Below are 25,025 nucleotides of genomic sequence, written 5' to 3'. Positions count from 1 at the left end.
TTGTTAAGAAAAGAATGGTCACATAAACTCATCTCTGCATTCTGTATTTTTCGGCGGGGAAGGGGCATAATATTTATGATATCGGTTCTTCCTGGAACCACCTTCAGCACCAATGCTTCCTATAGTATATGATTCGTTATACAGGGTGCTTCAAAACAACACCGACGTTCGGAAAATGATCCCTGACACCAAGATAACACAAAAAATATAGACCAACCTGGGTGCACAAATTCGTCATTTCGGAGTTATAGGCTACCGTAAGCATGGAAAAATGAACTTTAAAAGGTCCATAGCTCCAATACTATGGAACCTACTGTAGTTGGTTCAAGACTTCACTTAGGAACTAGTATGTACCCTATCCAAATATGAATGTTTCAGAATCCTGCCGTACTTCCGTAACAAGTTTTTATAGAAGTAGTTGGTGAGTACTTCAAATTATATGCCCGTAACCAAACTCCTGGTTCTGTCCAAGCCATTTAAGTTTGTGATGGACAACATAAAGACCGTGAGTTCTCCCGTTTCCTCTTCCATTCACATTCTGATTCTTGTACATTTATTAATTTTCATTAACCACCCGTCTTCTTTAGCGTAAAGAGCATAATTGCGCCACGTTAAATTAAAAAATTCCATTACTTCACGTTTACATAGCTGCCATGATGGCACACTAGTTTTTGCCAAATGCTCAGTATGCACCACCAACGTTCAATCATCTGAATACGGGTCTTCATTTCGTTTCTCATTTATTTATTTATTAACTTTAGTGAATAATTTAGACCAGTGATTGCCGAACTAGTAGCTCGCGGGGACATTTTCGGTAGGTTGCGTTAACGCAATTTTTTAAAGTAGGTTGTTCTTTCGATTGGTAGCTCAGAAGTTTGGCGATCACCGATTTAGACAATACAGAATATGAAAAAATAGAATGTCTACAAACTGCTGTTACGAAAATTAGAAACTGTTTCCAAATCGTTTTGTTATAACTCACAAATCTGGGGACGCAGTTTATGACGTCACAATTAGAGTGTAAATTTCTATATATTTTGAACAAAAGCATTAACCCAATCAACTTAACTGGCCCATTTTCCAAAATTATTTTACTTGTTAAGAAAACAAAAGTAGTTAAACTCTTAACCGATATGATCACATTCAGCGTGAAGGATAAACAATTAATTATGTGGATCATCCTGTATACGTTTGTTTTCTTTACGATAATTACACCATATAATAATCCATTCCTGTTGTACTCGAGGCTATACGTTACATATTAGGTGTTTCATCACCAACAAATGTCGATTACCACCATATATAACATCACTTTCTCAGCTAATAGTCACTTTCATTTTCAGAAAAGATTTTTGAATTTCAATAAATTCTTTGCTAACTACGAATCCTGTATCATTTAATAAAAATTGTATCAATAAAATGAACACTTCCGATAGTGAAGTACCAACACATTTTGCCCTCAAAGATATATAAACAGATTGAATTATTGGATATATTCCAGATGTAAGTATATGTGTTCGGCAAATAAAGCTACTCGTTTATTTCATATAGGCCAATAAGACTTTCGAGTTACAAAGACTTCTATCGTGGCTCTGATCCAAAAATCTCGCACTTATCTTGTTTCATGATATATACGTTCTGGGGTGCGTTTTACAAAACGCACAAATTCTTTACAAATCGTGAAATATTACTAAGTAGAAAACTCGAATTATTATTAGGTCATTTGTAACTAGTAATGCTGTTACCTATAATTTGTTGTAATTTAACTATACATAAGGTAAAGGAGAACCAATGGGACAAGCCCAAGGTCTACGTGCAAGTAAAGCTCCAGATTTTATAGATTTCGGCACATTCACATAATCAGCTACTTTTACCTCACGTTTTCTCATGTACCAGCATTTTACAAAGATTGGATGATCTCTCAGCTGAATTGGGATGAGGGTAATGCGACTAGCGATGCGAAGACTACCATAAAACAGTCTTTTCTTGAAAAAAAAATCTTGGCTTTTCAATTTTAGTGGAGAGATAACAGTTACGTTTTACCTACGTTTCTCCATCATAACAGGAAAAAGCAATTAATTACTGCATTCTGAAGCGAAAATCCTGAAAAAAATTCAGGAATCAAAGAAAATCAGCCATTCAATAGGAGAGAAAATTGCAAATCGGTGGACATTTTTCTGGTTCCAATGAATTGTTTATAGAGTATTAATTAATATTCAACGACAAAATATTTAATAATAATAGCAATAACTGTTCAGAAAATGTATTAGGTTTCGTGGGTGAAAATTATAACTGTGACTAAAACTTCATTATAACTGACAGAAGAAAAATATTGAGGCCGCTAAAATGCGAGATGTTTAAAAAATACTATCCACAATTTTTATTATTTCAAAGATGTTGATACGATATAACAGTAAAGAAAGAAGAGATTCTGTGAATAATAATATTAAACTAACACGATATTCAAAATAGCCAATTTATGGTAATTTTGTAAACTTGAACTCAGGATAAAATGCTCTCCGAAAAGAAAACGAGATTTAGGCAACTGTTCGTTGGTTTACAGTACCTTTTCCTTGCCTGCCAGATTGAATTCAGGCAACAGTAAACTACACATATCAAGATGCATAACTTCCAAGTACTTGATAAGATGGTTAGACAACCAAAACAACATTTGGGAGGTGAGGGTTGCATAACTTACAGTTGCTAACAACAACTCCAATGCCAGTTTGAAAACCAATAAAGACAGTTACCTCGAACTCAATATATATACCCCATAAGTAGAAGATATTGTAAACGTACTTTTTTAATTGTAGAATCCCCTACAATGAAACGAACAGTAGCACTTTAGTAAGAAAGTCACAAATACTTAAAAAAACTAAAATTTCCGTTGTCCTCAAAAAAAAAAAAAAAAAAAAAAAGCTTTCTATGCAGAAAATCCTTGATTTCAAAACACTCGGCTTTTCTGCATCTCTAAACACGAAAAAAAGGCCGTTCCTGCCGGGGATCCAACTTGGGGTCGCTAACTACGTGGGTCGTTCAATATATATTTCCCTAAGAGGTTTTTAAAATGCATTTGTAAACTATACATACATGTATATGTGGGTCCTTCCTCGCCTCTCCACATAATCCCCATTGACATTCAGGCATTTGTCTAACCATTGCACCAATTTGTCCAAACCCTTTGCAAACAATCAGGGCTCTGGCTATTTAGCACTGTTCTCAACATTCTGATTCACTTCTTCATCTGTTTCGAAATGTTCACATTGCAATGCAAACTTGAACACCGGAAAAAGATGGAAGTAACTCGGAGGCTTCCCACCCTAATTCTTCAATTTTGTATCTTGTTTACTACTGAGTGGGATCGGCGTTATCAACAAGAAAAAGAGACCAGGTCGCCTGTCAATTGGTGATGAAGAAGTGAAGCAGAATGTGAGGAGAGTTCTAAATAGCCAGAGCACTGATTTTTTTTAAGGTTTGGACAAATTGGTGCAACGGTACGAAAAATGACTAATTTCAATGGGGATTATGTGAAAAGGTGAGAAAGAACCCATCTACACATGTATGTATAGTTTACAAATGCATCTTAGAAACCTTTTAGGGAAATATATATTGAACGACCCACGTAGTTAGCAACCCAAGTTGGATCCCCGGCGGGACTGGCCTTTTCTTTCGTGCTTAGAGATGCAGAAAAGCCGAGTGTTTTGGAATCAAGGATTTTCTGCATAGAAAGCCTGTTTTTTTGAGGGGTGAACGGAAATTTTAGTTTTTTAAAAAGTGTTTGTGACTTTCTGACTAAAGTACTACTGTTCGTTTCATTGTAGGAACTAAACAAGTTGGTTTGCTTGAGGATAAATTCTGATGCGTAGTTTTAAAGAAAATCGCAAAAATTACCTTTTATGACTCGTTGCCAATAATAATGGAGTTTTATTTTGTTGGATGGAATTATTATTTATTTCTGTACTGCATATGCGTGTTGCTGTTGTCTACTCGTAACACACATGCCTTTACCTACACATTACTGATGAATTCTGGATCCAAGCAGAGATACGGGAATATCTCGACGTGTACGCAGTGTCTCTGCGAAGAAAACGGTAGCTATTGCACGATATAGTCCCCCGGGCATGCCTGGGGTCCCGGATTGGGTTGGACTCTGTCGGGCTGTGGTCAAACCGTAGGATTCGATAGCCTATGTGAGCTAATCCCAGGAATCTGTGCAGCGCCAAGCATGGGCAGGAGGTAAGCCTGCATTATAACGCTCGGGTATCATGCCTGCAGAACATAGGAGGCCTTGACTGGCTCACAAGATTGCTTCCATCAGTTGACAACTGGTAGGCAGGTCCCGCCGCGTAGTGGGTGCATCCTACTTCCTCTATTCCAGGGGGTAACAAGCTATCAAGCTTCAAAAAGGTCGAGGGACAATTCTGAAGGTACACACTCGTGCAAGAAGACTGCAAAGTCCAACGACAGAGGAAAAACGGACTGGGTGCATCTAGCGGAACCACTCCATAAATTAGGCCAAACGGCCGCAGCTCGTTGTAGATGGCACGTGAAATGTGGCAGTAGACTACTTCCATCTAATGTAGTAAAATACACTGCTCACTGTTTACCTTCTCGTAACACATACGCCTTTACCCACACACTACTGGTGAATTCTACACTAGTATTAAAACAGCATGTGGTCGCAAAAGGACTCTGGTTTTATGATAGCGTTTTGAGTCGATAAAATAGCACGAAGTACTACCGCCGCGACTGATGAGTAACTGTGCTTTAACGTCTTTATGAAACAGCAAGGTTCTTAACGAAGGAATGCTCGAGTTCGCATCCGCGGAAGTTTATTATTATTATTATTATTTCATATTACTGCACGAACGATGTAGAAATGAGATGTACAAATTTAAATGGAATCTGAAATCGCACAGACTTCCACTAGGATCACATCCAATACTACAAGGTCATACAGCACGTGTGTTAACCAATTAGCAACCCGGAAACTGTGAGGGAACTGATGTTCATGAGCAACACTAGTGCCCTCTTTGATCTTCGCCATTGTTCTTCAGAAAACAGAAATAAATTCTATTCGTTTCTTCTGTCTGAGTTAAAGGATAAAAAGTAACTATCAAGTAAAATAATAGCATGCATATACACAATTATTTAATTTTTATAGCCTTTTATATATATATATTTGGTTTGCTAACATGTCTCGTACACTGAACATGTCTTGATTATATCATAAAATGCATACTGGTGATACTACACAATACTCTCATTTCCTTATTACTAATAAATATGTGTTACGATATTAACAATACAAATAGAATTATCCATACAGTTCAAGGAGCAAATAATAATAATAAAAAAATACATAGAGATTATCCTTAAATTTAAATACCTGACGCACGAAAACATCTGGAATGCTAAATATATATTAGAAACTCATGAACATCTATTTGAACTATTTTTTTCCGGCATTCAAATATTGAAAATCAAACATTATCTCCAGTTCAAGATGCTGCATTGTTCAAAAGCTACAGTTTACATATTAATGATGTATTTACAACATATACACATTTCATTATCATCTCATAATGCTCAATGTAAGTTCATGTATGTAACTAAAAATATATATATATTTCACTAATTATCTCAGAATATATTCATTATAATTTTTGCCTTTTTTAAATTAGCGACGTTTTCATTTAGTAACTATGAGTTCTTCAGAAGATAATCTTAATCAGATCTTTTCTCGGGCGTTATCTCATTTGATCGACATCATTACTTCTGAAAGATTTGCCCCAACACTTGACACAAATATGTTCACCTGTCCATCAACCTCAACAACAAAACTGTTCGTTTATTTCCTCTGAAACAGTGAAGTTATTGAAAACATACACAACTGCCACATGGGAAACAAGCTACTTTCAACAACACGAACTTTCTCAGTGGGTTAAATGTGTAATGCAAATATATATATTTATCTTGTAATATAAAGTACATTTTGTGGTGTATGGCACATAAACTTCGGTAAAAGTTTAAGAAATATATACATACAAAAATTATAACTATTTTTTATTAGAGACTGTAATCTGGAAACTAGTTACAGTCCTAACTAAGTCTTTCTACTCAAGAAACTAACATGTTTCTACTCAATAGAGCCCGGACTTACATGTATAATGCACACTTTTCCTTACCTAGTGAAATACATACATTTTTTATCGTTATTTTTATAACTTCACGAACTATAATGTGTTTTAAGACAGACAGTTATGGCAAGATAAAACATCGAAAATAGCAAAATAAATTATAAAAGTGGCATTAAAAAATGGCAGTTTATATTGAAAAAAATGGATATATTCCTTGTACTTTGGTCATTAATTTACCAAAAGCTCATACACGTAAAACTTCAGAGAAAATACGCTAATGATCTTATCTTTATAAGTTTGACGTCCCAGGGTTATGCCGGCTAGGCTAAAGGAGACAGTGATGATGAGAAATGAATGAAATGGTATAATGAAGAAAGTGGGAGAACCTCAACAAAACTCACGCACACAGTATGTGTCCACCACAAAGCTCCTTGGGACCGAATCAAGGGCCGCATGACATCTGAGATAAACGCTCATTACCGAGCCACCGCGACCCCTACTTGGTAAAGTAGTCATGTAATACAACAAATAGTTCTCTTCTGATTGCACGACATCAAAAACATTTTCCCTATTTTTTTTTTTTTTTCTTTCTTCCTGTCTCATGGTTCTGGCTTTAGGCTAAGGGGAACGGATGATGAAAATGAATGACCGTGAAACTAAATACTTTGTGCTCTCCCACCGGTAATCGAACCAGGGACCACATGCACAAAAGGTAAACGAGGTAGCCACTAGACCAGCGAGGATGACTTTTTCCTTAAACTATCCACACACAAGTTTTGTCTATCCGCTGAGATGCGTTTGAGACCTGAACACGCATTCAACATCTACGGATGTGGCAAGATCACATCTGCTGCACGTCACAGTCTGATGTTTGAACTTTAGCAACATCAAACATGTTTTTCACACATTTGATTGGTCAACAATGATTTGTCCATCCTATAAGGAGTTTTAAATTCCATATCTCACAGGTAATCTGCGAGGAATGACTTGTACTTTCGGTAGTAATGTACGAAAAATGTATGGATGCGTTAAAATATCAAATAATACTGTCGACAAAGCGGATACTTTCAAATGTCTTGGATCAATATTAACAGACCAAAACCATATTCACGAAGAAATTGAAGTCGAATAAAAGTAGGTCGTGTTTATTATTCAGTTCAAAATCTTTTGTGCCGTGAATTCTGTCGAGGAATTTGAAGCTTAGAATATATAAAACGATAATCAATCATGTTGTCCTGTATAGCTGCGAAACATGACCGCTTACTCTGAGAAGAAATACTGAAAATATTTGAGAATAAAATCCTGACACGAATATTCGGACTCACGAGAAATGGCAGAAATTTCGTAAGGAGGAACTGCATAATTTTTAGCAAATATTGTTAGGGTCATGAAGTCAAAATGAAAGAAAGTAGGAACGCTTTCAAACTTTTAACTGGAAATTCAATTGGAAAACGACCATTAGGAAGACCTTAGCGCAAATAGGAGGACAATATTAAGATAGATCTCGCAGAAATAGGAATACAAAGTAGAAACTGGATCCAGTTGGCTAAAAACAGAAGTCAATGGAAAGTTTTTGTGAATGCGGCATTGAGCCTCTGGGTTCCATAGGCCATAGTTAGAGGGAAAAAAAAAACTTAAGAAGCAACCACAGAAGGGCAAATACTATTAATGCTTACAATAAATGGTATTTTGGCACAACTGCCGGGCTATATTTACAAGTATTTTCTAATAGAATGATAGGTTACTTTATATACATGGCAGATTCCTGTGATAACATTCATTAATCCAGTAAGTTCCAACTTGGATACTCTAGAATGTCATTGTTTGCTCTCCCATTTTCGATAAACCAAATAAACAGATATTTGGAGCAATGGAAAAACAGACAAGTAAGATGATCAATATTATTACGTCAGCTGCTTGAAGAGCAAACTTACCAATAAATTCAAAGAATACCCACCTTGCTCTTCTTCACCCTGTTCCAAAGACGCTAAACGACGAACTTCTGGTGTCGGCATTGATTGTTTAGACAGGTAGAAAACAAAGTTCTGAATAGGAATAGGATATATAATAATCATCTTGACAATGCTGACATCTATCACCGAAAATTCAATGTTTCACGGGTTTGTTTGAACTCAACTATAACAGGATTCACACGGACAAGGTGATTTTTTTTAAATTTTTTTTAAGCTTGTAAGAAGATCGTTTCGTAAGTACACCACTTGTACGGTAGTTTCATGGCCATTCTCACACCGCCAGCACTTCTCTACACCTTTCTCCTGGAACGACACCTTCCTATGTCGCTGCTACTACATGATAGCATGCTTACAACATGCTTTCTATCTCTAATTAAAGAATATACTTCGACCAACCGTTTTCGTCAGTCTAAGGTGGTAAAAACACAATTTAAAATGTATTGGTTGATTAAATTAGGGTTTTCAAGGCAATTTTCTTTTTCTCAGTCTAAGTGTGTTGTCTAATGAAGTAACGGCACAGATTTTAAACTTACAGATCAGATGATCTTGATAAAATTCAAATGTAATCAGTTTTTGTCTATCTGTTACGTTTATTAGTGAAGTGAAATGAATGGTAGGGTTAGAGTATTACGTCCTTTTCAGCACCAAAGCTATATGAGACACCTACAGCTCTACGTGGGATCCGAACCCACCTCCCACGCCAAAGGCGCCTACAGCCATGAAAGAGCTCTGAGGTCAAATATCAACTAAAATCGCTAGCTTTACAAGATACCGGTGTACACACAAAAGAAGTCTTAAAGGTACAAGGAGAATTTAGTTGAAAGACTACTGGAAGTGCGTAAGTTACTGATACATGAAAAGCTAATTAACGGTGATGTATTTCGTCAAACCACAGAACTTTTCTGAAAGGACTTGTGCTGAGGATTGTAATAACCAGATATAAACAATTGAATTAAATAAAAAAGGTACTTTTAAACTAAGTACAATTTTAATAAATATTGGCATGACCTGCTCTACCTATCACCGTTATTCAGCCGGAGAAAGGAACTTTGATCATTTGACCCAGATTCTGCAGAAAAACCACCGAAATTTTCAGACAGCAGGCCTTAAATCGGGATTGGACACAGGTATCCACTTTGTTAAGGAAGTGTCATACTGTTTATTCCACTGTGTGGCCTCTGAACCCTAAAATATCGCATTTTCTTTCTCTCTCTCTTTAATACTACAAGACAGGAATGTTTAGAGACTAATGCTTCTTTCACTATTAACACAAGATACCAATGATACTACAAAAAGTACCGGTTACATCTGCTTTTATAACTGTGTGACATTTCTCCTGTGGGCTTCATTTGCAGTTTGACATTGCATGAAGTCCGGACTCTACATATACATAGGATAAGTATGTATATTATTCAATAATTAAAAGAATCGTAAAAGTAGAAGTAGATACAGATGTAGTACCCAAAATCTTACTCGTTAATCTGTACTTCTGGAGTTATGAACATCGGGGAAGGCGGTGGTGATGGACTTGCTTCGACGCCAGTGACTGAAGTTGGTGCTGACGGGGCTTCTTCAACGCCAGGAGACGAGTGTGATGGTTGCGGAGTTTTTTCGACGCCAGGAGCTGAAGGTGGTGGTATCAGGATGACTTTGACATCAGGAGGCGAAGGTGGTGATGACGGGATTTCGTCGACGCCAGGAGATGAAGGCAGCAATGGCTCCACGACCACTTCAGTACTAGGTGCTGATTCCACCAGCGGCGCCAAGGCTGTGGGTTGGTTTTGTTCATTATTCTCATCTTTCTTAGCATGACGCCTTCTGTGATGTCGCTGAAGATCATTCTTGCGAACAAAAGCCATTCCGCAAACGGTACACGTAAAGTTCTTGATCCCAGCGTGATGTTTCAAGTGCATGGATAAACTACTCGACGATATCATTCCCTTTCCACACACTGAACATATATACGGTCTTTCGCCAGAATGTAAGCGTATATGAATTCTCAGACTACCACTATCACGGAACGTTTTCGAACATAAAATACAAGTATACGGCCTATCGTCTGAATGGCGCTTTCTATGTGATTTTAACAGATCTTTTCGCGTAAAAGACTGCGAACATATGTCACACGAGAAGTTCTTCTCACCCGAATGCGTTAACTGATGCTTCGTCAAGTGATCCTTTCTAGTAAAAGCGCGACTGCAGATTGGGCAACTAAATGGTCGGATGCCTAGATGTGACTCTTCATGTCGCGCAAGATGGGTTTTCCGCGAGAAGCATTTGCCGCATTGTGTGCATGCAAATGGTCTATAGTCTAAATGCGTCTTGTTATGACTATCTAATTCTGCTTTCGTGTAGAAAGACATCCCACATCGATCACACATGTGATTCCGGCCACCAAAATCGTTCTCTAGGGTGCGCAAAAGTTCCAAGCTGTTAAACATATTGGTAATCAATGGTTCTTCTCCAGTATGTGTGGCGCTGTGTCCGTTCAGTTCTTCAGAGGATAGGAACGCCTTACCACAGATTCTGCACGGGAAGTGTTCCTTCCCAAAATGACTGCTAATATGACGCATCAAGCGATCCTTTCGTGGGAAAGCGCGTGAACAAATCTGACATGGATATGGTCGTTCCCCGGTGTGCGTTCTCATGTGACGATTATAATGGTCCTTTTTACGGTAGGCGTTCCCACATATTTGACATTCATGCATTCGAATCACGCTATTATGACTTCGTAGATGGCTTAATAGTCCAGCTTTGCACACAAACTTCTTATCACACTGTTTACACTCAAAAGGGGTTGAAATTGGGAACCCTCGAAGGGGAAATTTTAAGTCACCACCATCCACACCCTTGAAGACGAACGGTATCTGTCGCAGATGGAATCGTAGATGTTTCAACAGATACATTTTAGCAATGAACGTTCTGCCACACATGCTGCATGCATGGGGCTTCTCACCATTATGTACTCTTTTGTGCAGCTGTAATACAACAGGCAAGTTGAAAGTTTTACCGCATACATCACACGTGAGATCTGCTTTGTTTCTTGGTGGCCAAAATGATCTGATAGAATTGTGCTTCCTTCTTACTTCAAACGATCGGATGTGATCAACAACATGTACTTTGGGTGGCCTTCCTCGTTTCTTCTTGCCTTCGAGTTGCGGCCTTCAAAGAAAAAGAAAAATAAATTTTAACAGTCAATTTTATCACTAATATTAGCATTTAGATCTACTTCATTAAGTATATAGGGTTATTACGCTTTTCATCATGATCATTCTGCATTCATCGAGTTTACTGGGAACGATAAGCTAAGGGTAACTTTCGATTTATAATAGAACAATATGCAGCAGTGACGACGCCAGATTTAATTTCTTGATGGACGACAGAGCAAGCGTTTTTTTTTTTTTTTTTTTTTTTTTTTTTTTTTTTTTTTTTTGTAAATAAATTTTATATTACTTAACCCACATTACAATACAATAATGTTTGGGGGCGGGAAGCAGACTATGTTAACGGACAGGGCAGGCCTGATCTCTCTAGCGTCGTCACTGGTAGGCAGAGTTCTCGGGAACCATAGGCTCTAGAAAGATGCAGTTTTCGCTGGTCGATTGGAATTTTGTATAGATTGTTCAGTTCTAATTAAATATTTTTTTTAAAAATGACACTTATTTCTTTTATTACATTTTTAGGGGTACACTGGAAGTGTTGAAATTAAAAAAAATAAAGTATCATATCCTACGAGTTATACATTCTAACACCACACATTTGTATACGGGGTTAGTATATCTTTCTGTCGTTTGTTTTATAGCCAAATGATAATGAAAAAGGTAGGATAACCATTTCTCCAATCTAAGATAAATCTTTATTGTTTGGAGTGTTTTGTCCAATGAACACCATATATCACTGACATAATTAATTGTGTGTGTAATGTATTTGCTTATTACATACTGCATCAAGAAGAAAGAAAACACTGATTATACATGAATTAGAAACACTAACCGGAAGTGGGCTCAAATCTTGCAAACATTGCGAGATATTGAAAAATAATGGAAAAAATCTCCCCTTTATGATACCCCTTGTCAATTTTTATCAAGATATCCTACACTTGTGTCTGTAAAGGGACATGTACAGATGTTGTGAGGAATAACTAGGAGATTCATGCTCATATGTGAATGATGCGATGTGTAGAACGCGCAGGTTCAGCTAATATTGTATTAAAATTAAGCAACAAGATAGTTGAATAGTCACACCTACCGCTTACCTACTGGCTTGCATTTTATGCTCCTTGATAAGGGTATGTGCTTTCCAGAAAATTACCATATATTTCTGAATTCCAAACTTATTTTTTTTTTCACCAATTTCGTGCTCAAACATATGGAATCGTCCTGCTTTTGCGACATATGGTGTGGAGTTCTTCTTTACTGAACAGAATCACGGGCTTCTATTAAGCTCTGACGTTACACTTTTTCTCGTCTGCCGCTTTAGCATACAACGTTCACAAATTCAGGAAGACTATGGGAAATCTGTATCTGATTTGAATTTAGTGTAATTTTATAAGAAGTTCTGAAAATATATTCAGTATGTGCCATAGATTTGTCTCTCTAAATGAGGTCGTCTTGGATTCAGAAATATATGGTAGAATTTTGAAACAGGAATATGGGACTGTTTAAATCTTAGTCTCATATTCGTGCCGTGACCGGTATGTTCGATTTTTATTCATTTAAGTTTAACGTCTCTTTTCAGTTCCAAGGCTATGTAAGACAGGGCCCATTGCTTAAGGCGGGATCCGAATCAGTGATCGGGTTTATATCCGATACGACTACCTCCACCGGGAATCGAACACGGGAACATGGGTACAGAAAGCACGTGCGTTAGCGACTTGATCTAGAAAGGGTACACGAATATTTTGATCTTTGAATCAATGTTGTTTCTGTACTGAAATAGGAAAATATGACTTTTTTTCATGTCTAATCGTTCCTACTCTTGTATGATTCATTCATAAAAAGCTACATTAACAGGACGATTTCAGTCTATTCCCAAACATTTTTATTTAAATGTAAAACAACTTTTGTTCGAGGAAATTCCGTAGTTTTTAATGATTTAGAAACTTTAACGTAATGAACATAACATTTTGAAAACTGAAACACTATATTTTACCAAATTATCACGAATTTTTGTGAATCTAAGGCAAACTTAAAGCAAACATGAATTAAGATTAAACATAGACTACGATTGTGATGTAGTTCTTAAAATTCGTTATTATTAGTAAATTATATTTCTTATCGATCCTCAAAATTTATACATTGCCTCTATAAATATAACAAACAATTTGGTAAGTTTGCAGGAAAATGTCGGACCATTTGCTAGTTTTATATATGTATACTAGCTGAACCTGCGCTCTCTACACAGCGCATCATTCACATATGAGCATGAATCTCCTTGTTATTCCTCACTTCTGTACATGTCCCTCTACAAACACAAGTGAAAAAAGTCTTGATAAAAATTGGCAAGAAATATTATAAAGGGAAGATTTTGTCGATTACTCTTTCAATATCTCGCATCGTTTGCAAGATTTGAGCCTACTTCTGGTCGGAGTTTTTAATTCATGTATGATCAGTGTTTTTTTTTCTTCTTGCATGCAGTATGTAATAACAAAATACATTACACACATAATTAATTATAATGTCAGTGATATATCGCGTTCACTGGGTAAAACACTCCAAACAATAAAGATTCAACTTACTGTTAGAGTGGAGAAATGGCTATCCTTCGTTTTTCATTATCATTTGACCATGAAGTTAACGCCTGAGAGGTATGCAACCCAAATATACAATTATGTGGTGTTGGAATGTATAATGTATAGGATAGGGATTCTTTAGGTTTTTTTTTTTTTTTTTTAAATTTCAACACTTCCAGTGTACCCGTAAAAACATAATAAAGAAATAATGGCCATGTGTTTTAAATATTCAATTAGAACTGGACAATCTACACAAAATTTGCAATCGATAAGTGAAAACGTCATCTTTCTAGAGCCTGTAGTTTCCGAGATCTCATTGTCGAAAGGATTGGCCACAAACATATAAACGCCCACAAACGTATAGTTTAAAAGAACTCCAAAGATGGCAGCACAATTCATTTGCATTGATTTTGGGAAAGGTTTATTAAAATACAAAAGCTTTGAACAATAATTTTAAAAAAATAAACTTTATATGAAAAAAGGTCTACTGAAATAATTTATTTAAAGTACACATAGTTTAAAATATTTGTTTTTGTTAAACGTGAAATCACAAATAACCGTAAATCAAAGTTCGTAGGTTGGAGCTCAGGCGCTTTTGTTGTATTTTAATAGATAGATGAATATGAATATATCAGACAGTTTGCCATTGCATTCGTATCGTACAAAATTTTAGCTTTTTTTTTTTTTTTTTTTTTTTTAATGGTCCATCCCCCATTCCGTATGTGCTAAGGGAGACGAATAACATGAAAAAAAAGGAGAAAATACGACGGCCATGCGAAAACCCTCATATAGCCTGACATCCAACGCCCTGGCAACGAATTGCTCTCCAAGAATTGTGGTTATTATTATAAAGGGAAAAAAATAGACAAAAGACTAATGAAATAAGTAGCAGTGTCATCTGTATACCACGTAAAGAACTTTGGTTTTTATGATGTGATATTTTTTCAATTATTATTGAAACCGAAAGTGCCAGTATATTCATGCCACTTCCGGTTCTACCAGAGAGAGAATAGAATGGACATGGTATATATTCTTAGTTGATTGCAGAAAACTGCTTCTTGCTATCTGTTTCCATTTCGCTCTATAATAATCAACGTTAAAATTGATTGATTTCTGCCACTTCCGGTTTGCGTATTTGGTCTAAAATGGAACTTGTTTCGTAACTATCAACCTCTGACCAAATTCAGTGATGATGAAGCAAGTAGTTATCGAGATTTTTTGTCTCTCGGATGGATGGACGGACGGACATGATAAAAATATAAAAGAATTTTGATAAATCAAATTCCCTAAAAATTGCTAGTATAGTGCACGGACAAGTCGAGAAATTACTCGCTGAAGGTTTCTCGTCAATCGCTAAGTAAACACGATTCAAGACTCAAAAATTCGAGCACTCAATTACTGAGGTCGAATTCCTCCCAAATTGTTTCACATGACTAAGAAACTTAAAGAAACTTTGTAAGAAAGATCAATCTGAATAGGACCCGCACCCATCTACTATTACCGTATTTACGTGAATCTAAGACGCCCTTAAATGTAAGACGCACCCCCAGTTTTTGAAGGAATTGGAAAAAATGCTCGAATGTACGACGCATCCTTGGCGAGAAACAAATGGTAGCCATATCACGAACGAACAGGTCTTTTCGAACGGGTCACAATGCCGGAAGCTGCAATGCAAATCTTCGGAGAAGCAGGTTGTCATTCTCAAACAATGACTCACCCACCCGCGCCATTTCCCTCCCTTCCAAATCTGTTTGTTCTCCTGATTTGCAGCATTTTTCAACTCCTTATTTTGTTATCAACTGTCGTGCTTCAAGATGTGTGACTCACTTGTTTGTGCTCTTTAAACGGAGGAAGACACCAGCCACTGTATGTGGGAGCGGAAGGAACAATCTTCGCTGTCGTAAATTCACAAGAATGGTTCATTTTTTTGATTTGCCATTGGTTTGCGGAGTAATTTGAAACGGTTTTTATTGCGCGTAAAATGCACGATTTTAGTTGTGCATTCTGTTCGTACACACAAAATACACATCCTTTACAGAATCGTGACAAACGGGATTAACAATTTTTGGCAAAACTCCATCTTATCTGGCCTAAATTTGCGTAACTCAAATCTAAGACGCACCTTGATTTTGGAGGAAAAAATCAACAATAAAGTGCGTCTTAGAATTGCGTAAATATGGTATTTCATTGACAACTGGAGTAAGACTATATTAAGTTAAGACTATACTAAATCTTCAAATCTTGTTCCAAACAGGCTCGAAGAAGTTAATGCACAAATATTCTATCGTTACTTCTAAGGAAAGGTCACTTTTCTTTAGGGACAGGCCAAGATGGCTCAAGAGCTTACGTATGGAGGCAAAGGCTCCGGACTTTCTTGAGTTTGGCATTCACTGAGGTAATGTAGACAGCACCACTCTCCGTCTTTTTTACTTCCTCAGCAACCCATTTTATAGGAGATGAGTGAACTTCAGAGCTGCACTGTAAAGAAAGCAGAATGAGACAAATTTCCCGCCTCCTACGGTGATCGAACCCGGACCGCTCAACCGGAAGATAGATGCCTTATCGACTACGGTATGCTACTGTAGCTCTTCTATCGTTATTTGTATAAACAGTATACTTACTTGGGGGGTGGAGCGGTAGTGATGTTCCCAACCAATGCTGAGAGGTCGATGTCCCTATTTTCTTCTATCGCTTTTTCCACTTCGGGGTTCAATATAGGCTTTGGCAACACAAACTTTGGCTTCGGTGGTCTCCCTCTTTTCTTTCGAGGAGGTGTTATCGTTATGCTGCAAATAAATAAGAAAATAAATAACAGCAACCACAACAACTCAGTAATATTCTCCTTCATACAGAAATATGCTTGATATCGAGAGGGCTTGGTATCTTTGGTTTTGTGTATGAAATAAAATTGCATTTATTTTAGCAAAGAACGGAAACCGAATATACTGATTCATTAAAAGATGGTGTTCAAAACTAGTTTTCTTTTCTGTTGAAATACTAGACAAGTCAAATACTAATTTACAAGCTAAGGATGAGAATATCTTTATTGCTACAAGCAAAATTGGATCTTGAAGAGAGAAAACTAATATATAGATGAGAAAAACCGGAGGGAAACATGTATCAGGTCGTCTAAAATGTCTTGTGACCTCGCGGGGGCACAGTGGCTCAGTGGTAGAGCGTTCACCTCCGGTGCTTGGGGTCCCTGGTTCGATCCCAGCTCGCGCCGTGTGGACTTTGTGGTAGACAAACACTGTGCTCGTGGGTTTTCTCGGGGTTCCCCCGTTTCCTCCCACTTTCTTCATTCCACCATTTCATTTATTTCTCATAATCACCGTCTCCTGTAGCCTAACCAGCATAATCGTGGGACGTAAAACTTAAAGATTTCATTTCATTTTTTGTCTTGTGACCTCGCATAGTGCACAGGTCTTTCGTCTTTGGTGCGAGCGGTCCCGGGTTCGATTCCCAGTGGGGACACTCGGTCCAAAAGGTGAAAATCTTTTTCAGGCCAGCCACCTGACTGAGAATTTCCTGGGTTTTCCTCATTCACACCAGGCAAATGCCGGGATGATATATAACATACAGGTCTCAGACTGCTTCTTTCCTTCCCTTTCCTCAGATAGTGTAATCGCCGAGGGACGTCATCCCTCATACGTAAAGGGCTACCATGGTCATAGATGCTGACAGCCTAGAAATCAAATTCCTAATCCTAAGTCTAAAAAGTACTAAACCTTTGGAGGTTAAAATTGAAAACACATTTATTCTAGTTTGAAAATAACATTATGAAGTCACATATGCACCATTTTGTTCGATGGCCTTCTGGCATCTTTCCGGTCACATCAGAATCCCGTCGCTACAGAACTTCTATTGCTTCTGGTGAAAAATTGTGGCGCGTGATTTCTAAAGGGTGATTCAAAGAAACCGGAGATTTTGAAAGTTGTGTTGGCAACAGTGGGCGTTTGGTAACACTGATGCCAGCCTGTCAACGACACCCTGCCATTTAGTTAATCTGTGCAACGTGCTTTCGCGATCAAAATTTTATCAAGACAATCCTATGGAACTACATGAGCGTCCATTGCACAGCAACAAAGTTACTGGGTGGTGTGCTATGTTAGCATACGGTGTGATGGACTCTTATTTTGTTGAGGACGAGAATGGGCATGCGATTACAGTCATATCGAATCGTTACGTCGCCATGCTTGAAACCTTTGTTGTGCAACAACAGATATTTCCCACATTACTGGTACAGCCTGGTTGCAACAAGATGGACCAACGTCCCACACAGGACGAATATTGATGGCTGATGTACGCCAATTGTTTGGGGAACGTGTAATTTCGAAAATTGGTGACTTTTAATGGCTTCCCAGATCCTCTGATTTGTCACCTTGTGATTTCATTTGTGGAGTAATCTTAAAAGCAAAATGTTCCTTAGTCGACTTGTTTTACAATGCAAAAATTGAAAGCCAAAATCCGAGAAGAAATTGCCGAAATTCCAGTTGAAAATGAATGAAATCTTTAAGTTTTACATCCCACGCTTATGCCGGTTAGGATAAAGGAGACGGTGATGTTGAGAAATGAATGAAATGGTGGAATGAAAACTAGGAGGAAACGGAAGAACCCCGAGGAAACCCACGACCACGGTGTTTGTCTACCACAAAGTTCACATGGTGCGAGCTGGGATCGAATGAGGAACCAAAAGCACCGGAGGTGAGTGCTCTACCACTGAGCCATCGCACTGCTATGTAAACCCGCAAAAATAATGCGGGTTGTATACGAGCAGGGCGTTCATGGAAATGACCAGAGAATTGTCTGTAACTTTTGACCTTGCTACGCACTCTCAAGCCCAAAATTTAAAATGGCTTCGTACACAATTAGATCTAACGATTTATACACGTATCACATTTGATGAAATTCTGTCCACAGATATACATATTATTTTATATATAAGTATATAGACAGATGAATCCAAAATTGTAGGTAGTTCTTTTAATACTAAAGCCTCTGCTCTAATAATTGTAGACAGTCCTTCTAAAACTGAAATATTCTTCCTTTAATAAGCTTCAGTGACTAAAATGTGTACCAGTAGCATATTCTGACATACAAAGGAAGAATATGTAAGTGTGAGCAGCTTGATTACTAATCATGTTAGAGCTTGACTTTTTTTAAACGGTGGTAAGGGCCTACCTGGTTTCAATGATGTGAACAAACCAAGCGAGGGAGATGGCTGAAATTCAGCTCAAATGGAGAAGAGACTATGTAGATTCTATATTCCAAAAGCCAACTGTTCTAAAATGGATGGAACATAGTCAAAAAGCACGAAACTCGAACATTAATGTCAATGGAAAATCAATCAAAAACAAATAATTCCTCAAGTTATATCAAAAACCAAGAGAGGGAGATGGCTGAAATTCAAATTAAGTATAGAACAGACTATGTAGATTCTATATTCCAAAAGCCAACTGTTCTAAAATGGATGGAACATAGTCAAAAGAGCACGAAACTTGAACATTAATGGCAATGGAAAATCAATCAAAAACAAATAATTTCTCCAGTTATGTCAAAAACCAAGCGAGGGAGATGGATAAAATTCAAATTAAGTATAGAACAGACTATGCAGATTCTATATTCCAAAAGCCAACTGTTCTAAAATAGATGGAACATAATCAAAAAAGCACGAAACTTGAACATTAATGTCAATGGAAAATCACTCAAAAACAAATAATTCCTCCAGTTATGTCAAAAACCAAGAGAGGGAGATGGCTGAAATTCAAATTAAATATAGAACAGACTATGTAGATTCTATATTCCAAAAGCCAACTGTTCTAAAATAGATGGAACATAGTCAAAAAAGCACGAAACTTGAACATTAATGTCAATGGAAAATCAATCAAAAACAAATAATTCCTTAATTTATCTCAAAAACCAAGAGAGGGAGATGGCTGAAATTCAAATTAAGTATAGAACAGACTATGTAGATTCTATATTCCAAAAGCCAACTGTTCTAAAATAGATGGAACATAGTCAAAAAAGCACGAAACATGGAAAAGTCAAGTCAATGGAAAATCAGTGAAAAAATGAAGTCGTCCACATATCTCAAAAACTATAAGGAGATGGCTAATTGAAAGCTTATTGCAAGACAAAAATGAAGAGCTTAAGAACGATATATAGTACATATGGTAAATATGGATAGAACATTGTCAAAAGTCAAGTTGTTTGAGTAAAATCAATAATAATGATAAAGTATATGCATTGTCTGTGATTTACCCATGGATTTGAAATCTCCGGACTCGATTTAGTACGCAACGTGACTTTTGACGTGATCACGTGACACAGTCTGGTCTTACGGCAAACCGGATAGGCCCATTCGTTCTACACTTTGTATTGAGCGATGAGAAGAAAATATTCCATTCAACTTCCTTGTTACTTAAACTTTATGAAATATTTTAATAAAAGCAACAAAATACACTTTTTTCAAGTTGTTACCTATTTCCCGCATCTGGTTCACTCTTGATTTCGTTCTCGGGTGTAAAGACCATTACCGGCGGAAGTGGCCTCGTACGAGGTCTTCCTCTTCGTCCTCTTCCTCTCTTTACATGACCAGAAGTTCTGGGCCTGCAAACAAGAAAGAATTACTTATAGCAATATGACTGCAATGAAAGTTTAAAACGTTAACACTTCTTCCAAAGGAGTGCGGATCCTTCAGATATTGAAAGTGTCTCTTCTTTGTTGTGAGATCAATAAATATTTACTAGTCTCACCAAAAACGTGCATAACTTTACAAAAACTAATAACTACTTCCTGTAAACGTGCTGGTCCATTTTCTCTCCTGTTGCCATGAAGTTCTACATTAAAAAAATCTTGTATCCCTGGACAGCCTCATATTAATACTTCGGCCACTTTCCTTATGAAAATCCACATGTGGAGTTTAAGAGCGTTTAAAATTTCCTATATTTTTTCTTTATGTAAACAATATAAATATAATCGTTTATTTTTTATTAGACTTTAAGGCTGATAAACGCGATCCATATTTTCATGTCCGAGGCACTAACTATAGTTATGAGGCAATTCTATGATTCCATTGTTATCAAGATATCCGAAGTCTAAATTTAAGACTGTTTGATCAGTCTTAATGTAACATAATTCAAATACTATTCTTTCTAGATATGATCATATTTTATGAAGAATTTTGACACGTTTATGGTATATTTAGAATTATGAAAACGTTCGGATACATTTCTTTAGAGTCCTTAATGTGCTTTTTAATCCTAGTTGCGATATTCCATTTAGTCATACCTATGTAGGTATGATCGGACGTCACCTCATAAGCATCTGAATGTATTAATCCTTGCTTCGGAAATAATTTTATATTCCGTTACATGCTTTTCTAAATTTCTGGATACTTTGAGTGATATGTGAAATCCGATTTGAAATGCCACTAGAATCGATATTTGGGACTCAACCTTTATCAAGTTATTTTTAAAAAACCGCATTTCTTAGTGAACTGTATATGAAGTGTTTTCGTTCTATAATTTTTCATATCAACTTGCTGTCGCCAGAATCTTGATAATTTCGTAACATATGCAGTGGAGAATAATAACTTTATTGTTCACAAGTTGCTGAGAAACTTTGTTCCCATCTGAATTCTCGTGGGAACGAACTGTAAACTTGCTTGAGCTTTTCGTATGTTTCAAAAGCTGTACAGTTCAAGCAAAAACAAAACTTTATTGCTCTATACTGTTCTTCTCGTGTAACCTCCGTTGTATGCATATACACAGCACGTTGTGAGGCGAAATGGAAGCAATGTCTGAAACACAGCGGATTACTCCCAACCTATCGATACAATGCTGCCACCTAGTGAGAGTATACATGAAACACAACTCTTTCAACTATCAAATGTGCCGGCATTCGGCAACAAAGGAAACTGCGGTACAATAATCAGTCTCAGTCTTCGTTGATCAGCCCTTGTATGTTATGTTGTCAGAAAGAGTGAAATATTTGCGAGCAAAGCTCAAAGTGAATCGGCACAATAAGTTATTCGTAGCATAAGCAATGACCTTCATAGTACAGTAAAACGATAGTCTTATCATGGGAAGTACAGGTATCGGAGACGCTTCCTCGCACAGCAACTTAACTACTGGTGTACTCATTGCAGATGGAAGCGAAACTTCGTGGAGAGGATAGCCCAGAAGAGGAGCTGCGGCTGATTTTAGTGCCTCAACTCCTTGGCAAGTGCAGTGTTATACAGCGAAACGTAAGTGTTAAGTGATTTTATGCCGTACTTACTTCATATGCCACTGACGCAAACCGTAAATAAAACGAAAAAGGAGTAATTCTTAAGGCCATTTAAAAAAAATAAACGAATTAAAAGAAAGTAAAAATAAACTGTATTCTTTGAGCTCTCAGGTTATTGAATGTATAACTTGTGATAGTTATCAATTGCTTTAACTCTCATAGTATTAATGCTTGTAAGTTGTTTACTATATCTTATGTTAAGTTACAATACTAGTACTTACAATTTTAAATTTCATGTTTGATTCCAATCAGTAATCGCTCATAACCTAACAAACCAACGGAACGTTTACAAGGTTATTACATCATTTGCTTTAATCTGCTTTATTCATTTCCCTATACGGAAGATTTCTTTCCTTCCCTGAGACTTCCCAGCGGTTAGTGGAGACGAGGACGAGGACTGCTTGTATGGTTTATGATAATCTTTGTGGGCGCTGAAAACCAGTAAACCAAAATTTAGAGTGAACTAAAATACGAGATAGAGAAAGAGACAAGTTGTTCGCTGGTATTACTAAACCAATATATATTGTCCCATTCCCGATAACCCAATAAGGTCTGTCAACCACTTTCTGTAATTTGTATGACAATCTAGGCCACACTGGGAGGGAAACCCAAGTTATTATTGGAGTTTTCAAATTTATATCATTTAGCTTCTTTATATAGATTTGTAGAATCCTATTGTCCCTTCCTTCAACGTATTCCTGGAGTACTCACTTACTGCCCTCAAACTGGAAACTACTACTAGCTGTCTAGTAATATTTCCCTGTTATGATAATATTTTGTACACTCTTAGGAATAAATTTATGTTTTTCCTTCTGCCTTCAGAATACGATTGTCAATCCTATGGCCATTCCCTAATCTGAATGAAGAGGTACACCTGCACTGATAAATGATGTATCGGATTTATCTAGAAAATAAATACTCTTTAGTGTTATCGACCTTCTTCACAGCGATATACCTGACTGCATATTTGATGCAGAAGGAGACGAAAACCGTGTTGAATGAATTAAGTTACATACAAGATAGAATTCATACATTATGAACTCCAAATGTTATACGAATAATGCGACCAAGAGCCTACAATGGAAGATGCACATAAGGGAACATGCCATGCATACGGGGGTAACAGAATTCTTCTCAATAAGCCTGTGCGAATCAGATGTAACGAAGGCAGAAGGTAATTGATATACACACTAACCAGAAGGTACAGGAATTAGGACAATGGAATGAAACGCTTTAATGTCATCCCATACGGCTCAGAACTACTCTCAATTTTACCTTGCCTTCGTTCGTCTTCTGTATTAGAAGTTTTTATCATTGTTTACAAAAACGCTATTTGTCAATGTTTCATTATTTGATTATTAGAATTCATGGAGATGTAAGCAGCAAGGCTATTTGTCTCCATCATGATAAGAGCAATGGCTAACACATGTTGTAATAAAAATTCAAAATAAAATATCTAAACCTACGTACCTAGTTACGATATTTCATAATATTGTCAGAGGTTTGAAAATGAAACACAGACACAATGTTGAAGATATATTGATATATTTTTTGCAAGATGACACATGGAAGAAGTGTAGAGCATGAAGAAATCTTTGAGTTTTACGTCCCACGGCTAGGCTAAAGGAGACGGTGATGATTAGAAATGAATGAAGTGGTGGAATGAAGAGTGGGAGGAAATGGGAGAACCCCGACGAAACCCACGCATACGGTATTTGTCCACCACAAAGTCAACTTGACAGGAGCTGGGATCGAACCCGGGACCCCATGCACCAGAGGTGAACGCTCTATCAGAGCCGCCGCAGGTAGAGCATGAAGAGCATCAATCAGTTTTCAAAATGTCCACCTTCAGCCTTGAGTCTGATGGGCCACTCGTTAATGGAATTACGAACAGTGTCGATGAGGAAGTGGCGGGTTACCTTGACCAGGGCGCGCTTCAGGGAGTCCACCTTAGAGTGTCTGTTCTTGCAGGCCATTGACTGAAGCACTGACCACAGTTTGTAGTCGACTGGGTTCAGATCCGAGCTGCCAGAGAACCAGTCTGATGTGGGGATGAAGTGTGGGACACTGGAATGTAACCACTTCTGTGTTGATCGTGCCTTCTGCGTGGAAATAGAATCCTGTTGGAAGGTTCTATATTGATTGGGGAACATAATGGTACTCAGTGGTTTCACAGTGAGCTCCAACACTTGATTTGGTACACGGTAGCTGATGTCTTCACCCCTTGTTAACAAAAATGAAGCCGTGTTGTGCCACTGAAACTTACATCATGACTGATGCTGGATGATGGAACCTTTGTACCCTGGAAATACGCTCTGCAGCTTGCACTGGTAATGATGCGTACACATGGTCATTTTGATCATTAAAGGACTGCTCAAACTGTGAACAACTTCTCGTCGGAAGAAAGAATTGTCCTGTGACCATTTCCTGCGTAACGCAACAATCAGGAGGTGATCTGTATGTTGTTTGTGGGCTCTGGGTCCCAGGTCCTGATTGAGTACTCGTGATATGGTAGATCTTGAAATGAGCATCTCTCGGGACATTACTGATTGAGTCTTGATAGGCTTTCGCCGAAACCTTGCACATATGGCTTTAACTGCCTGTGGTGTTCTCACTGTGCGCGATCTGCCACTACGCTGCCGGTCATTGACACTTCCTGTTTGACTGTAATATTAGATGCTGCGGTAGGAAAATCGTTCAACGATTTACAGGAGTTTCAGGATGGCGAAGATCCGTGATGGTGGTGAAATTTCCACTTTGTGTACAGATATGACTGTAACACTATTCTCGTAGTTATCCCACTGCATCATTACACGTCCCCCCCCCCCCCACGCGTCTCACCGTGGAATGAACATCTCAGGCATCCGCTTTGCGCACGATACCTCCAATATG

At 37.5% G+C, this 25,025-nt stretch overlaps 1 protein-coding gene across 1 annotated transcript in view; it reads right to left on the bottom strand.

The window, feature by feature from the left end:
- Positions 1-380: 380 nt before the first annotated feature.
- Positions 381-25,025, bottom strand: part of LOC145690779 (uncharacterized) — a 43,596-nt gene continuing 18,951 nt past the window's right edge. The window contains exons 4-7 of the mRNA XM_081766034.1: positions 20,325-20,453; positions 16,466-16,630; positions 9,587-11,275; positions 381-2,103 (exon numbers count right to left, since the gene is read on the bottom strand). Of these exons, the coding sequence (XP_081622160.1) occupies positions 2,076-2,103; positions 9,587-11,275; positions 16,466-16,630; positions 20,325-20,453 (2,011 nt within the window). The 3' untranslated portion in view covers positions 381-2,075. The remainder of the gene's footprint in view (positions 2,104-9,586; positions 11,276-16,465; positions 16,631-20,324; positions 20,454-25,025) is intronic.

Source organism: Thermobia domestica, chromosome 7 (genome assembly GCF_964235325.1).
Source record: "Thermobia domestica chromosome 7, izTheDome1.hap1.1, whole genome shotgun sequence".
In the NCBI taxonomy this organism is placed as follows: domain Eukaryota; kingdom Metazoa; phylum Arthropoda; class Insecta; order Zygentoma; family Lepismatidae; genus Thermobia; species Thermobia domestica.
Note: the sequence above shows the minus strand (reverse complement) of the source record. Positions and strands in the feature narration are given on the sequence as shown.